This window comes from Nuphar pumila, chromosome 15 (genome assembly GCF_984573655.1).
Source record: "Nuphar pumila chromosome 15, dmNupPumi1.hap1.1, whole genome shotgun sequence".
Taxonomy (NCBI): Eukaryota; Viridiplantae; Streptophyta; class Magnoliopsida; order Nymphaeales; family Nymphaeaceae; genus Nuphar; species Nuphar pumila.
The window spans coordinates 84,036,250-84,053,169 of NC_143263.1; the positions used below are offsets into that span (position 1 = coordinate 84,036,250).

The window sequence follows — 16,920 nt, forward strand, 5'->3', positions numbered from 1 at the left end:
CGATATATTTATGACACATACGAGTGTGGTGTATTTGTCGTAAAGTATATCGAAGCTTACGCAGAATCTAACAATCATAATCATCCTCAATCTTTGCCTCCATACCGGAGCAAGCACAAATATTTTACATGATAGACAGGGGGATGCTGATGATCATCTATTTGATCTATTCCTATTGTCGGACCCTCAATCGTTCGCAAACCATACTTTGCAGTTGGAAAAATATCTGCCTAATCTTGGATATACTTCATGACAAATATGTTAGTCGTGCGGGTTGCATCTTCTCTGCATATTGGGACCCATACCTTTATCTGAAAAAACTTGCAAATAGATAAAGATCTCCATTGGTATATAGATTTGCCTTCTATCATTCTCAGTGACTAGCGAAGACCACTCACTAAACTGAAGGTGTTGATGTTGATGATGATGTTTTTTTTTATGATGATGGTCATGTATTGTATCTAAGTCAAACCATTGGTCATGATGTATTGCAACTAAATACTCATGTAAATGAATGTGGTTGTAATGTATCATTGAAGTTAACTTGATTTGTATTTATCAAGTTACTTAGATTTAGACTTCACTAATAAACATCATGTTGATTTTTTTTTTTTACTTTTCACTTTTTATCAATCACTGTGTAAATTGTGATAAGATAAATTGTTGTACATGTATTATATATGAATCATTATACCAGATATTATCCCAAAGCGATATATGCTATGACGTCTGTATCAGTGGAGTTAACTTGATTTATTGTTTACTAAGTCTAAACATTGTATCGATTTGTTTATTTTTTCTGCAGTTTTTTAATGTCATTGTGTAAATCGCTATGGAACGTATCATTTTCTAGGACAAAGCTCATGAACGAAAATCATATTAGGATATTCAAATAGATTTGGTTCAATTATTTGATGGGTTTATGTGGGATGGATGTACAGATCATGATAGAACACCTTCTATAAAAAATAAATCGTGATCTCTTATATACAACTGGTTGCAAGCCAATCGTGATCTCTTATAAAAAACAAATGCTATCACTTTTATTTTTGAAGGCCGAACATTACAACGATTTGTTCAGTGGCACTTGTGTGTTACACTTATTAAAAAAAGAATTAAACAATCAAAGAATGTCACGTTACAAAAAATAATTATAGAATTACAACAAAGAATTATAGAATTACAACAAATAATTATCGGGATAAAAAAATTCATTGTCGTTTATTCAGTGGCACTTGATGACTCAGATGGACTATGATGACATACAAATCATCTCTTTATTTTTCTTAGCGGACTCTCTATCGTTGGTGGCCTCTTGGTTCCCTTGATCTTATTATAAACATTGGTCATCATCTCTATCAGTGTCCGTATTTGTCTCCCCAAATTCTGCATCTCCTTCCGTAAGTCCTTATTCTCCCTCTTCAACATCTTGAACCTTATGCCAGAGACTTCCTTCTCTTTTGTGAGTTGTGTTCGCTCTTCATCGTGTATTGTTACTGAGGTAATCATTGTTGTAGCTGGAGGGAGATGATAGACACATTTTCAAAGCTGGGATGCGACGTGATGGGGGACATGAGGTAGGCATAGGTTCCCAATATTCTCAATCTTCAGATTTTGATGCATGGGTTTCCAATATTTTTGGAAATAGTTGAGATCATATTGTCGTTCTTTATAATCATACGTTATGGCACGAACACCTCCTTTGTTTCAGCTATCCAATTGTTCCCTGTAGCATTCGTGTCAATTCACTTTTGTGGCCCCACCACTATTCATCTTCCTTCTCACTTCCACAGGCTTCTTTGGGATAGTTTGACCCAAGCCAGATTATAAAAGAACTCGACTACCATACTGCAACTCGGCTTCATAATTGCTAAACAGCCAAATATTGTGGTTAGATAGTCTCACACTCTCAGCAACAAGCTCTTGGTCCTTGTCCTCCCCATCTTTATACGATCTCCACACAACCTGTACATTGGAGATTATGGTTTAAGTATAGACAATTATTCATGCTAATGAATGTTAAATATTAAAATTATTTATAATATTGAGTGTTAAATATATTACAATGACAGTTACTACGAATGCTAACGATTACAATAATTTACACTAACGAAAGTTAAATGCTCAAGGTATAATGATTTGTACTAAGGAATATAAAATTCTACAACGATCATTACTTAAGAATACAAACGATTACAATGATTTACAATACTGAAAGATAAATGCTAAAGTGATAACAATTTGTACTAACAAAGACAAAATCATGCAGCGATGATTACTTAAGAATGCTAAACATTTCAACGATTTATACTAATGAATGATAAATGGTGAAACAATTATAAACGATTTTAAGCCATTTACCTCATTTAATTGCAGACCATCTAAAATGAACTGAGCATTATCCTTTTTAACATTTATTCTAGCCCACCGACCGATCTTTAGAAAACCACAAATCACAGAGCCACACTAAAGACGCAATGCGACAATATGCTTCCACGCTCAGGCCTACAAAAACAATATATTAGTATTACTACAACCTTCAACGAGCTTAGTCTACAAGTACTAAATATATAATAAACAAATGGCCAAAACCACTTGACAATTTTCATATCCTTATTCGCATGATAAGGTTGATTGTACAAGTGTGCGAGCATAGCAGCACCCCATGTCCAGTTGTCAACTTCATCTAAGTCTTCCAGGAACTGCAGCCACAAGTAACTTATTCTCAAACTAGAACAATCGAAAAATAAAGTAAGACCAAAAAAATAAAGAAGGAAGTCGCGCAACTCTCCGTTAACTCTTTTATATGCACATGTAGCAGACTGGCCTTCCCATTTATTACGAAAAGAAGAAACTTACATCGATGTGGAATTGCTTCCACCAGAAATATATTGACTTCAGTCGTTCATCAAAATTCCTAGAAGGGACGTGCACTTTTTCCTTGAGTTATAGTTTGAATCACGTAATAGGACAACACTTCTGTAGCACTTAAGGCCAGTAATCCACGCCACATCTTCTAGGGTCATGGTGATCTCAACAGAATCAAACTGGAATGTGTTTGTCTGATGATTCCACTTATTTACCAAGTGGGTCATGGTGTTCCAGCATGTTTCAAAATAATGTTGGTCCAGAAGGCCATCAAAGTGCATATTTTGTAATCGATCCTTCTGATATTTACTCAATTGTTTATACCACGACAGAACTACAGGCTACTGACACCGCCCTCTAATCTTTTCACCTAGTGCTCTACTTCTCTTCTGACCTCCTTATAACACAAAATAACATATTATTTGTATTAATTATAAATTAGTCTCATTAATACTTCTACACCTCGTTGTATACAGTAATCACTACAAATAATAATTGTTGCACACACGCTATCACAGTAATCACTATACATAGTAATCGCTATCACAGTAATAGTTATACATAATAATACCTATCATAGTAAATCGTTCACAGTAATCGCTATACATTAATCGCTATCACAATAATTGTTATACATAGTAATCGCTATCACAATAGTACCTTTTACAGTAAATCATGACAGACAAGATCAATTTATGTACCTTGGTCACACTTTTCTCCTCTTCATCCCCTCCTTCCATCTTCTGCCTTTCTTGTTGCTTCGCCGCCTCCCACTGCTTTTCTACTTCTTCCTTCCTTCGCTCCTTCGCCTCCCAACTCTGCTTTTCAATTTCTTTCTTCCTTTCCCTTTCCTTCTCTTCCTCCACCTGCTTTTTCCTTTCTCTTTCCTTCTCTTTCTCCTCCTGCTTCTTCCTTTCCCTTTCCTTCTCTTCCTCCTTCTGCTTTTTCCTTTCCTTTTCTTTCTCTTCCTCTTCTTGCTTCTTCCTTTCTCTTTCCTTATCTTTCTTGTCTTTTTTCTCCTTCCTTTGCCTTTCTTTCTCTTCCTTGTCATTCTTCTCCTTCCTTTGCCTTTTCTTCTCTTCCTTATCCTGATGCTTCTTCATTTGCCTTTCCTCTTCCATCTTCATCATTTGCCTTTCCTTCTCTTCCTCTTCATTCTTTAATTGCCTTTCCCTCTCCTCCTCCTCCTTCTTCTCCTCCTTATTCTTTTTTTTCCTTTCCCTCTCCTCTGCCTCCTTCTTCATTTGCCTTATCCTCCTTTGCTTTTTAAAATATTTTTGCTTTATCATTTGTCTTTCCTTCTCTTCCTCCTCCTTTTTCTTCAATTTCCTTCTCCTCTCCTCCTCTTCCTCCTTATTCTTTTTTTGCCTTTCTATCCCGTCTGCCTCCTTTATTTGCCTTTTCTTCCTTTACTTTTCATTCTCCTCCGCCTTCTTTCTTTGCCTTTACTTTTCATTCTCCTTATCATCCTTCTTCTTCTTCTTCATCCTTAGTTCTTCCTCATTCTTCTGTTGCTTTTCAGCCTCAATATCTGATGGATAATTCTCCGCACAATACAATTTCAACACTTTGTCCCTATCTTTATCATTTTCAATCTTCATTATATTTTGGTACCTTTCATAACGCTCATATAGATGGGACTGGTGGATAACTTCTCTAATATTCATCCCATAGAACGGTGGGGGGTTTCTTGTCTGACGAGTTTTAGGCATTGCTAACATGCACAACACATAAATTTAACCGCAACATTATATGTTACAACCGCCTTTCTAAGTATGTAATAATACAAATTATCGCATTCATTAAACAATCACCAATATTATAAATCATCATAATATTTGGCTTCATAAGTAAACATCGTTGTAAGATCTAGCAAACTTAAGTACAAATCCAGGTAACTTCATAAATACACATCGCTAGTGCTTTAAATGTATAAATTATTGCTGCTTCAAACTTATAAATTATTGTATAAATCGCAACCTTCATATACACATATCATTGTAACGTTTATCTTCATACGTATATATTATTGTACGATTTATCAAACTTAAGTACAAATCATGGTAGTTTCATTAAATCATTATTGTTTCAAACGTATAAATCATTGCTGCATTGAACGTACAAATCATTGTAGAAATTTAGCTTTCATAAGTATATATCGTTGAAATGTTTGGTCTTCATAAGGACAAATTATGCTAACTGTTTTACGATGCCCAGAAGGTGGATAGGTACAAATCGATTTGTTTCAGTATGAAAATAGGTGTTATTTAGCATAAATAGTAAAACCAGTTGTAAGATTTAGCATTCAGATTTACAAATCGATTTGTTTGCATAACAAAACCATGGTAATCCGACAGTGGAGAAGAAACACCCAGAAGGTAGACGCAGTTGATGGTGGCAACAATGTTGCCACTGCACAAACGATGACAAAGGATGCTTCAGCGGCAGCAGACGACAAAAATGGGTGCTTCGGTGGAGCAGACGACGACAAAGGGTGCTCCAGCGACAGTAGACGATGACAAAGGAGGGTATGGTGGCAGTAGACGATGGCAAAGGGTGCGTCGTCAAAGGGAGCTCTTGTTACAGTAGATGGTGTAAAAGTTTACTGCTTGGGGCAAAAATGGAATGCTTGGACTTTAAAAAGTTAACATTATTCTTGAACCGACATTTCACTTTTCTAGATGGAGGATCTCAAATCGTCATTTCCCTTTTTTTGAATGGAGGACATTTTTATCATCTTCCTGAACCATCGTTTCAAGGCAAGAATGGTGGGAAAGGGTACTTAAGCCTTTGCAATCGCATTGGATTATGATGCTGACACACACAGAGATACGAGCCCCATGAGCTTATATATGTGGCACTCATTGAGACCCCCAAACGCACATTGTAGCTAACGACCATCTTCGAGGGGGAACATATAACTTGCTTCAATGTTGGGCGGTCCTCAATGCCATCCTAGAAGTCGGACCCATGGGAATAAAATTGATAAAGATCTGCATTTGGCAGTTACCTTATCAATTTTATCTCATTTGGTTGAAATTAAAGTTACCAATTTTGTCATAGATAAAGTTTTTCTTTATTCATCACTAAAATCATGGGATCATGTATATATAAACATGTTGTAATAGTGTAACATATATTCCATATACTAGAGAAAATTGAGATTACCATTTTGCATCATTGTTACCTCTAAGTTATCATTTTTCCTATACGGTTACCATTTTAACACGATATCAAAGTGAGTTCTATAAATCTGCTCTCGACTTCCTCACAATATGTGAGAAGTATATCATCGTGTTTGTTGACACTTGCAGTCACTGTGGTAGTTCCTGCTGATCTCTGGTCACTGCTCAACAGTTCCAGCGCATGCGCAACTCTGCTTTATCTCGTCTGACTGCCTCATTATCGGTAGCATTTTATTCATCATCTGCCACAGTGTTACGATCAACTGTCGTTGAACCAGCCCTGGTCACTGCTCATTGCTAATCGTAGAACTGTGTGCCCATAAAACTGATTCCATGTTTGTTGTGTTTGGATTGTATGCTTGATCCGTCTGCATACCAGTTGTATCACAATTTCAGCTATTCAGATTGCATTGTAGTCTTCTCAACGTCCAATCTACAAGTTTCCATGGCCTCCGAAATCCCAAAGACAATTGGTTCAGAAGATGATGCATCAACGGTCAACCCATACTTTCTGCATCACTTAGACAACCTAGGTACCATATTGGTTTCCCAACTCTTAGCCAGTGAAAATTATTCGACTTGGAAACAAGCAATGTGCATGGCGTTGAGCACCAAAAATAAACTCAGTTGTTAATGGAACTTTTTTGAAGCCCGGCGCTTCTTCTCCCTCTTTCGCGGTTTGGCAAAGGTGTAACGACATGGTCCTTTCATAGATCTCGAATTCAATTCACAAAGATTTGTCATCCAGTGTCATCTATTTGAATAATGTGTTTGATGTGTGGACTAAATTTCTTGACCTTTTTTTCAGTCTAACGCATCCCACATCTATCAAATTCAATTTGATATCATTAATCACAAACTTCAGACATTTGTTGTTGTTTATTTTATAAAGCCCAAAGGCATGTGGGATGAACTCGCTTTGTATATCGCATACCCGGTTTGCTCTTGCAGAGCCATGAAGGTAGTTCAAGAAATGCAACAACAAGGTAGGTTGATTCTGTTCTTGATGGGCCTCAATGATAACTATGGCCCCATTCAGAGTCAAATCCTTAACGTGGATCCTACTACATTGGTTTCAAGGGCATATGCACTTGTTGTTCAAGAAGAAAGACAAAGAGAGATATGTGTGCTCCCTCCATCGTCAAGTGAACACATCATGATGGCTACCACTATTGAATCAAAACACGGCAAAAATATGGTTCCACATGTGAACTCAAGAGAGGTTCAAATCATGTTGTGACATAAATATACTAGGCCTAAGTGTGAACTCTGAGAAAAATTAGGCCACATCAAAGCTCGATGTTATCAGCTACATAGTACCCCAACACAACTTCAAAGGCAAATTCGACCACTTGTGATACTGCCATACCTAAGATCATGCCTGAACAATATAATGCTCTTAAAGCCCTTTTCTCTGCACAAATCATATCCCAAGGTAAACCGAAACCTCAAGTCTACTTAGCAGGTAAATCCTTGTCTCTTTCTTGTCATTCTCCTTATTGGGTCGTGGACACAGGTGCCACTAATCATATAGTCTACAACGTAGAATTTCTTGATACCAAATGTTTTGTTTCATGTCCACCAGTAGGTTTGTCTACCAGACAGTCTATACCTATCACCCATATTGGAAGCGTCAACCTAAACTCGAGACTTCACCTATCCAATGCCTTGTGTGTGCCCAGTTTTAAATATAATTTGTTGTGCATCAGTAAAGCCACACATGATTTACAATATGATGTTACTTTCACTAATGATTCTTGTATATTTTAGGGTCGGCACTTGAAACGGACAATTGGAGTGGGTAAATTGCAAAATGGATTATACATCTTTGAGGTCATGGGTGAAGTTGCTCTTTCTATTTTTAGTTCTGCTCATATTTGGCATTGTCGTCTTGGACATATTTCACATTGTTGTTTTCAAACTCTTATTGATTCAAATAAAATAAATTCCTGTAAATTTGATGGTGTTTGCTCGATCTATCTTCTTACACAAACATGACTTACATTTCCAAATAGTGTCATTAGCTCTACAATACTTTTTCAACTCATACACATTGATTTATGGGGTGGATATCAAACTCTGTCGTTATCTGTTGCATATTGTTTTTGACTATTCTGGATGATTATACTCATTCTACATGGGTTTACTTGATGCGCTATAAGTCTGAAACCTTTTACTTAATTCAAGACTTCTTTGCAATGGTCAAAATCCAAATTCAAAAGGTCAGAAGTGACAATGGGAGTGAATTTTTTTTTAATGATATGCAGTCATTTTTTTTATCTTGGGGATTTTTCATCAATATAGTTGAGTTTCAACACCTCAACAAAATGGGGTAGTTGAATGCAAACACCAAGATTTCCTAAATATGACTCGTGCATTGTGTTTTCAAGCCCACCTTCCTCTTGAGTTCTAGGAAGAATGCATCTTGACGGCTGCATATCTCATTAACTGAGTTCCTAGCAAGGCCTTTGCCAAAAAAATGTCACATGAACTCCTATTCTGCAAGAACCCTCAATATAAACATCTCAAAGTATTTGGATGTTTATGTTATGCTCAAAATATAAACCACTCCCATAAGTTTGATAGTAGAGCCAAGAAATGCATATTTATTGGTTATCCTTATGCCCAAGCTGCTTATCAGCTGTATGATCTTGAAACCCATATTTCCATGTAGTGTTTCATAAAAATATTTTTCCATTTTAGTCTACCACATGTGCACCAAATAACGTTAGCATTGTTGTCCTACTTATATCCATTTTTGTGTCCATACCAGCCGATTTCTCTCAAAAAAAAATTGTCAACACCCATCCTACCCATGATTATATACCAGGTTTAGTTGTCAAACCAATCTCACCTAGCCCTACTATCGAACCAGTGCATTTCATCCCTTCTCAACCTAAACCTCCTCACCCTCTTCCTGCTAGACGTTCCACTCGAGAATGCTCTCAACCTGTTCATCTCAAAGATTACCAATGCTATGTTGCAGTTTGCTTATGCCCGCTAGATGCCTAGAGTGTCGCCTAGAAAGGTACAAGGTAACCCTTCACTCATTATCTCACCTATGAAATTTTTTCTGCCACTCAACGTGCCATCCTTGCAGCTATTGCTCAAAACCCTGAACCCTAGTCCTTTGTCTAGGTTATGAAATATGCATATTTATGAGAGGCTATGGCGGCCAAAATTCATTTTCTAGAGGACAACCATACTTTGATGCTTACTCATCTTCCTCAAGGCAAACAATCCATTGGTTGTAAGTGGGTTTACAAAGTCAAACACAAATTAGATGGTTCAATCGAGCATTATAAAGCCTGACTTGTAGAAAAGGGATATATTCAAATTGAAGACCTTAACTACCATGCGACCTTTGCTTTCGTGGCAAAACTTGTCATTGTCCAATGCCTCTTGGTCGTAGCTACTGTTAAAAACTGGGTGCTTCGCCAGTTTGACATCAATAATACTTTTTTACATGACGATTTGAATGAAGAGATTTATATGTCCTTGCTCTTAGGGTTTAGTCGATAGGGAGGACAACGTGTTTGTCGGCTCAACAATCTATTTATGGAGTGAAGCAATCATCTCGCAATTGGCTTGCAAAATTTTTTAGGTTTCTTAAAAAAAATAGTTTCACACAATCCAACGTTGATTACTTCTTATTTTTATATATCACCAAGGATGTATATTCATCCTCATGTATGTTGATGACATCATAGTTGTCGAAGATGATGTGATATAAATTGATCAACTAAAAACACTTCTTAATAATGCTTTTCACATATTTTCAAGGAATTAAAGTGGCAAGATCAAAAAAAGGCATATTCTTGTCACAACATAAATACACATTATACATTCTTGGGGATCATGGTTATTTGGGGATCAAACCATTAGAGTTCCATATGGAGCAGCATTTGAAACTCAGTTCGAGAGAAGGAGACTTGTTGAAAGATCCAACCCATTATCATAACCTAGTGGAGAGATTAATATATCTCACTATAATGCGGCCAAATATAGTATATTGTGTACATATACTAAGCCAATATATGCATGCATGAACCAATAAGGCCTCATCTTGATGCCACTCTACGTCTCTTGCATTATCTCAAATCCTTTGTTATCATCAAATAGCCATTTACAATTATCAGGGTATTGTGATTTAGATTGGGCATCATGTTTTACAAACACGAAAATCCACTTCAAGGTATTGCATTATATTAGAAATGAGTCCTATATCTTGCAAGGTTAAGAAGCAGACAACAATGTCAAGATTATCGACTGAAGTAGAATACAAATCAATGACACTTGTCAGTTATGAGTTAACATGGCTGAAATACTTGTTAACACACTTAGATATTAAGCACCATCAACCCATGCTGAAGTTTTGTGATAATTAGGCAGCTCTTCACATTGCAGCAAATTTAGTGTTCCACGAATGTACCAAACATATAAAAATTGATTATCACGTGATAAGAGAAAAAAAACATAGCAGCATGATCAAGACACATATTGTCCCTACTTCAATGCAATATGCAAACATATTCACCAAGGGATTGGGACGTGACCAGTTCATACAACTCAAAAGCAAGTTGGGTGTTATCAATCCCATGCTCCAACTTGAGAGGGAGTTTGTTGGAATAAAATCGATAAGGATCTACATTTGGCAGTTATCTTATGCGAAGAGATATGTTAGAAAGCTTTTTAGGTTTTAGGGAATGAAGGTAGGCCAATTGAATCCTATCTCATGAGTTTGCGAGATAAGGATAAGACTCTATAAAGCTAATCTCTAGATGTCATGAGTTTTTTAACCAAATGAGTCGCTAACACTACATTGGAGCGGTTAACAATACTTCAAAATACTAAGGACACATTGAGATTTGCTAACGACAATTCATTATTTTTGGACCCTTTTAATGTCACATCAAAAAAATGCCAACAATAATTTTAAACTGCTAATGACAATACAATTATCATTAGAAAGCTTTAATGTCGTTAACAAATTGGTTAAAATAGGCTTGATAGGAGATCGAAAATCCCTACGATTTTTTTGACCCATCCAAACAAGAGAGACTTTTTCTCTGAAAGAACTTTTCATAAAAGTACACTTTTTTATAGGTAACATTCCTCAAAGAGGGGGTAAAAAAATATTTTCCAACCAGAGAAAATTTTGAGTTACACTCCCTACCACCCATCTCACCATATATGACCACCACCACCACCACCACCACCATAATTTGCACAAAGGTATTGATCTTGTTTGTTACGAATGGTAGAAGATCTGGTGGAGTGTGTCCAGGTTTGACTTGGACCGACCCCAACTTAAGCCACAAAAGCAGAGTTTGGCAATAAAAAAAAGGAGGGCTAGTTACTAACTAGGTCAAATTAAATGGGTCCACTTAGTACATAGAGTCATGTTTCGTTATGACCCATGATTTGTCAATATAAAAAAGAACAAAAACAAGTATTTTACTAGGACAATCGGCTAATCCATACTCATAAATATTATAGTATGCTACCATCCCACAACAACAATAGACCATCAATGCATCTTCCTTTGCCTAATCCCTCATGATGGCCCCCAAACCCCAATCACCTTACCCCTCCTCTGACCTCCCTGATGGCTCTAAATGGTGCTATAGTGAGTTCCTCAATGCCGTGAAGAAGGGCAAGGTGGAGCGTATTTGCTTAAGCAAGGACGGCTCCACCCTGTAGCTCACTGACGTCAACAACCATGCCACCATCGTTGTCCCCAACGACCTTGACCTCATTGACATCCTCGCCATGAACGGCGTTGAAATCTTTGCCTCCGAGTATATATATATATATATATATATATAAAGTGTAGTGATATAGTGATAGTGTAGTGAGTGATACTCTGGCTTCCCATAAAACAAAAAAGCAATCATTTCTTTCAATACTCACTTGTTATTATTAAGTATTAGAGTATTCGGTAATAATCCTAAGAATTGGATCTATATGCTTATTTTGATTGGAAATTAAATAGTAGATTATTCAACGAATGACTTCATATATTGTATTGTATTTCCAAACAGGAGGCGCGGGAGGGCTTTATTGTCACCCTCTTATCCTCCTCCCTCCTGTTCTCTTCTCAACCACAACCCTCTCTCTATTCTCCTCATCCTCTTATTCTATTCTCCTCATACTCTTATTGCACACAAACAAGTGAAAAAATTTCATTTAAAAAATTATCATATTAAAGCTTATCATAGGTTGTACTTTCTTTTTCTATGAGATTTTTTCTAACTTCTAAACGTGACCTTAGGGTACATTTAGAGGTGAAAATAAAAATGTCACCTAAAATAAAAATTGTATTGTTTTTTCATTTGCTTCCAACAAACAAAAAATTTTTATTTGAAAAATTTCCAAAAAATGAGCTCTTCACTCCAAAATTTCATCTCAGAAAATGTAGAAACTTTTCATAAGACAAACTGCCTTCTCCCTATTAATTTGGTTTTCATGTCACACAAACAAAGGATAATTTTACAAATTTGAACTTCTCACGTATAAATTTTTCTTTTCGTACAAGATTATTCTAGCATCCAAACATTTTATTTTTGAAAGGCAAAGCTGGGGTGAGGCAGACCCCTACCAGTTATACAACTATACCATTAGGTTTTGAACCTGCAAGGTCCCAACACAAGGTGACTTGCACTAGATGCGCCTACCTGACTAGCGGAGCCCCTCTTGCTTCTCGCATCCATAGTGACAAATGTTTTTTTCGGCAAAATCTCATTTTTCAAAAACTCATGAGAACTTAAATTTTTTTCATAAATCTCATGTTTATTTTGGTAATAAACAAATAAATTAAAAAATTAAAAAATATTTTTATAAGAAAATATTAATAAAAATTATTTAAAAATAAAAACACATCATTTTTCACGATGAATAGCGGTTTAAAACATAAATATCATGTTTAAATCACGGTATTTATGTTTTCTCATAAATCTTGCGAGATTTTCAAAATCTCGCGAGAAATTGTCGTTTTAATTTTTCATGTAATTTCTCACGATATTATCAAGAGATTTTCATTAATCTCACGATATTTGTCACTATGCTGGCATCCAAACATGGCCTACATACTTTCCTCCTATTTGTGATTTCTAATATGAGTGTTTCATTAGTATTTAGCGTTGGTAAATTTGATGAAATATACATTGAGATACACTACCGTAAATCTAAGCTTCAGGTTCATAGGAACTAACAAATCCCCAAAAAGAAAAAACAAAAGCACCATACGCCAATCAAGGAAAGCAATTCCAACATAAGTTTTGGAGCACATGTATTGATATAAGCATGTAGTAGCAGATCAAGGTGATGAGTTGCTTCTTTTGGTTAAATCTCTAGATCCAACCCGTCAGATCCAATACCTGATCAAAACAAAATAAAACCCTCAATTTTGCATGAAAAAATGTGACTGCACAACTTGTTTTTCTTTGTTGGCACCATATGTAGGTATCATCATGGGTGTCAACGGATTCGGTTTGGTTCGGACCCAAGTAGAACCAGACCTGAACCAGATTTTTGGGTATGGTATTGGGTCTGGACCCAGGTCTAATCGGGTCCCTTATAAGAAAAACCATACCCGGTGGTCTCGATAAAAACTACATAAACCAAACCTGGGCCATAGTGACAAACATTTTTTTGGCAAAATTTCGTTTTTCAAAAACTTGTGAGAAATTGAAATTTTTTCATAAATCTTGCACTTATTTTGGCAAAATCTAGGCAATAAAAAAACAAATTAAAAAATGTAAAAAATATTTTTATAAGAAAATATTAATAAAAAATATAAAAATTACATAATTTTTTCACAATAAATAGCCATTTAAAATGTAAATATCATGTTTAAATCGTGGGGTATATGTTTTTTCATAATTCTTGCGAGAAATTGCCGTTTTAAACTTTTAGGCAATTTCTCACGATATTATCGTGAGTTTTTCATAAATCTCACGATATTTGTCACCATGACCCGGTCCATACATGGTAAATTCATTTTTTTAATCATTTTTACATTAAAAATTTGAGGGTCTTAATCAGAACTCTGGTCGGGTCTATGTATTAATCGGACCTTCAGGTTCGAACCCGAGTCTCAATCAGGTCTTCTTATTTATCCCCATACCAGGAACCTTTAGGGTTTGATTTGGGTCGGGTCTGGGTAAACCCGACCCATTGACACCCATAGGTATCACTGCACTATGCTTGAAAAAAAAGAGAAACAGATTGCTGAAAACAAAGCTAGCGATTGGAATGAAGTACTGACAAACGTTTTTTTTTAGCAAAAATCTCGTTTGTCAAAAACTCACAAGAAATTGAAATTTTTTATAAATCTCACAAATTTTTTGGCAAAATCTCGGCAATTAAAAAATAAATTAAAAAATATAGAAACTATTTTTTATAAGGAAATATTAATAAAAATTATTTAAAAATAACAATACAGTTTTTTCATGATAAATAGCCATTTAAAATGCAAATATCACATTTAAATCACGGTATTTATGTTTTTTTTTTCATAAATCTCGAGATATTTGTTACAGTGGTCGTAAGAAGGTAGCCATATTAGAAGGCACAATTGGATCCACTCAAATTAATTGGATCCAAGTAATGTCAAGGATAAGGATCTCGACCGACCTGATCTACCCGACTTGGCATGAGTTTAAACTTGAAAAGTAAGCGACGTCAATCCATGTATATTTTTTTTTTGAAAGAGGACGTCAATACATGTAATACTAATCTAATCAAACACTGGACAAAGTTGGTGAGTAGCAAATACGCGTTTTCCGTAGTCCCTCGTAAAGCTAATATGGAATGGGGCCAGAGACATAATCGATGCTTTCAGAAAGAAAATCATAGAACTGTTTTTTGGAGTTGATTTGAAGAACAAGTCTATCGTAGACCTATTGCCACGTAAAAAACGTAAAAAGTACTAGTGTAATTCGGACAGCTGGCAGAACACCATGAAAGAGCTTGGCATTTAAATGTGTCCGTTTGTCGCAGCATGAGTTTTCCTCCTCGTTGACGGGAAAAAGAAAGACTTGAGCATCTTTTTTTGTTCTACATTAAGATGCCAACGCGCGCTGACGCGATTGAAGGAAGCGGAAGGCAACGAAATTGCGGTTCTCTCTCTTTCTTAGGAGGACAACCCAAAGCAAACGAAAAAAAGAAGAGAAAAAAAATTCCATTTCCCAAACTCCGTCCAACCTGCCTACTGTGCACGCTCTGCTTCTCTCTCTCTCTCTGGTTTGTTAGTTTCTCTTGCATCGTCGGAGAGGAGGAAGGGAGAGAGGGAAGGGCGGCGCTCCGTGGTGGAGTTGCGATCTGGGGTGGAATTGGGGGAAGATGAACGGTTGGGATTGGATCAAGAGGTCTTCGTCGTTGTCGTCGTCGAGATCTTCCATAAGGAGCATGTCGAGGTCTAGGGCTTCTTCCCATGTCACCGACAGGCAGACGTCTTCGCGGACGGTTCACCTCGGCAGGGTTCAGCCGCAGCGGCCAGGCCACCGCACCATCTACTGCAACGACCGAGAGGCCAACCTCCCCGTCAGATTCAAGGTAGTTCCCCTCCTACCTTCCGCCCCTGTATTCCCAGTCTCCTTTCAATTGTCTCCTTTTCGTTTTCTTCGAGAGTCCCGATCGAATCGAAAGAATTCACGAAATTCTCGAGGCTCATATGATTGACAAACGAGACGGCTTCTTATGAGTTTTTGATGATCTCCTATCGAGGGCTGGAGATCTGGGTGAATGCGTTTCTTTGTGGGTTCTGGTAGGCGTTTCGATTCCGGTTTGGGGAACAGTGTTTTGGTGATAATTGTTTGTGCAAACACCACTTTTCTGAGTTGGAATTCGAAATCCCAGCTTATCCGCACAGTTTTTGGCGTGGCAGAATATCTGGAGCTTGCTTTCCACGGATTCACGAAAAACGAAAAGAATTTCAAGATTCGAAGATGACCTAAATACGCCCGATTCAAAACCTGGATCCTTTAGGGATGCCGAGCTTATTGACGGGTCCCGACGGGATTCCACCTTCATTTGTATTCCAAGTGAAAGAATCTAAGCACTCCCTTACCTCTGTTTGTGTGGTACCGTATGACTTTCTTTTTACTGCGGAATGAAAAACATCACATTGGCCTGCTAGGATTTTGGGGTTTTATGTGCATCCAGGACACTAAATTTGTCAAATTCAACTTAGGAAAATCGTCTGGCACTGGTATCCTTAAGATAAAGGAAGACGACATTGCCTTTAATCAAACAGATTGATGCCTATCCCAGTGTAGCAAATAAGTAGAAAAAACCAAACCATGATTCTCTTCAATCATATTGTCATGCAAACATTTTGTACCTAGCATCGTGGGTGGCATTAAAGTGAAAAAGAATAGAATGTCGACACAAAGGATACCTGGAGAACATTTACTTGTTCATTTGTAGTGGAAAGAATTACATGTTTACATATCATTTTTTCTGAGAAAAAAGGTGGCTGGAGTAACACTCCACTTCAAAAGCTAAGTAACACAGCTGGAAAATGGAAATACATTTAATATCAACAGCTTTAAATGTGTGTGTGTGGGGGGTGGGGGGTGGGGGGTGGGGGGGGGGGAGGCATGTGTATGTTTTAGGCATCTATTACTTGCAAGAACCATTTGAAGGTGTTATGAACTGCCCCAGATCCGACCCATTTTGGATCTAGACTCTATCCCAAGAGCCCCAGCCGACCAACCCTGAGGGATGCAGCTTCTAGATCCTTGGTTTCTTGAAGTTCTTTAATTAGGAGTGTTACTTTTTTTTAGGTTTCTTGATTTTCTTAGCTTTCTTGAATTAGGACTCTTGGTTTTCTTGGTTTAGGATTCTTGGTTTCTTTAGACTT

At 36.9% G+C, this 16,920-nt stretch overlaps 1 protein-coding gene across 2 annotated transcripts in view; it reads left to right on the forward strand.

Moving 5' to 3' along the window:
• The first annotated feature begins 15,145 nt into the window (after positions 1-15,145).
• ALA3 (aminophospholipid ATPase 3) overlaps positions 15,146-16,920 on the forward strand; it is a 177,269-nt gene continuing 175,494 nt past the window's right edge. The window contains exon 1 of one of the 2 annotated variants that reach the window (XM_089989343.1): positions 15,146-15,611. In XM_089989343.1, the coding sequence (XP_089845469.1) occupies positions 15,399-15,611 (213 nt within the window). In that variant the 5' untranslated portion in view covers positions 15,146-15,398. The remainder of the gene's footprint in view (positions 15,612-16,920) is intronic. The other variant, XM_089989344.1, reaches the window with a different exon arrangement.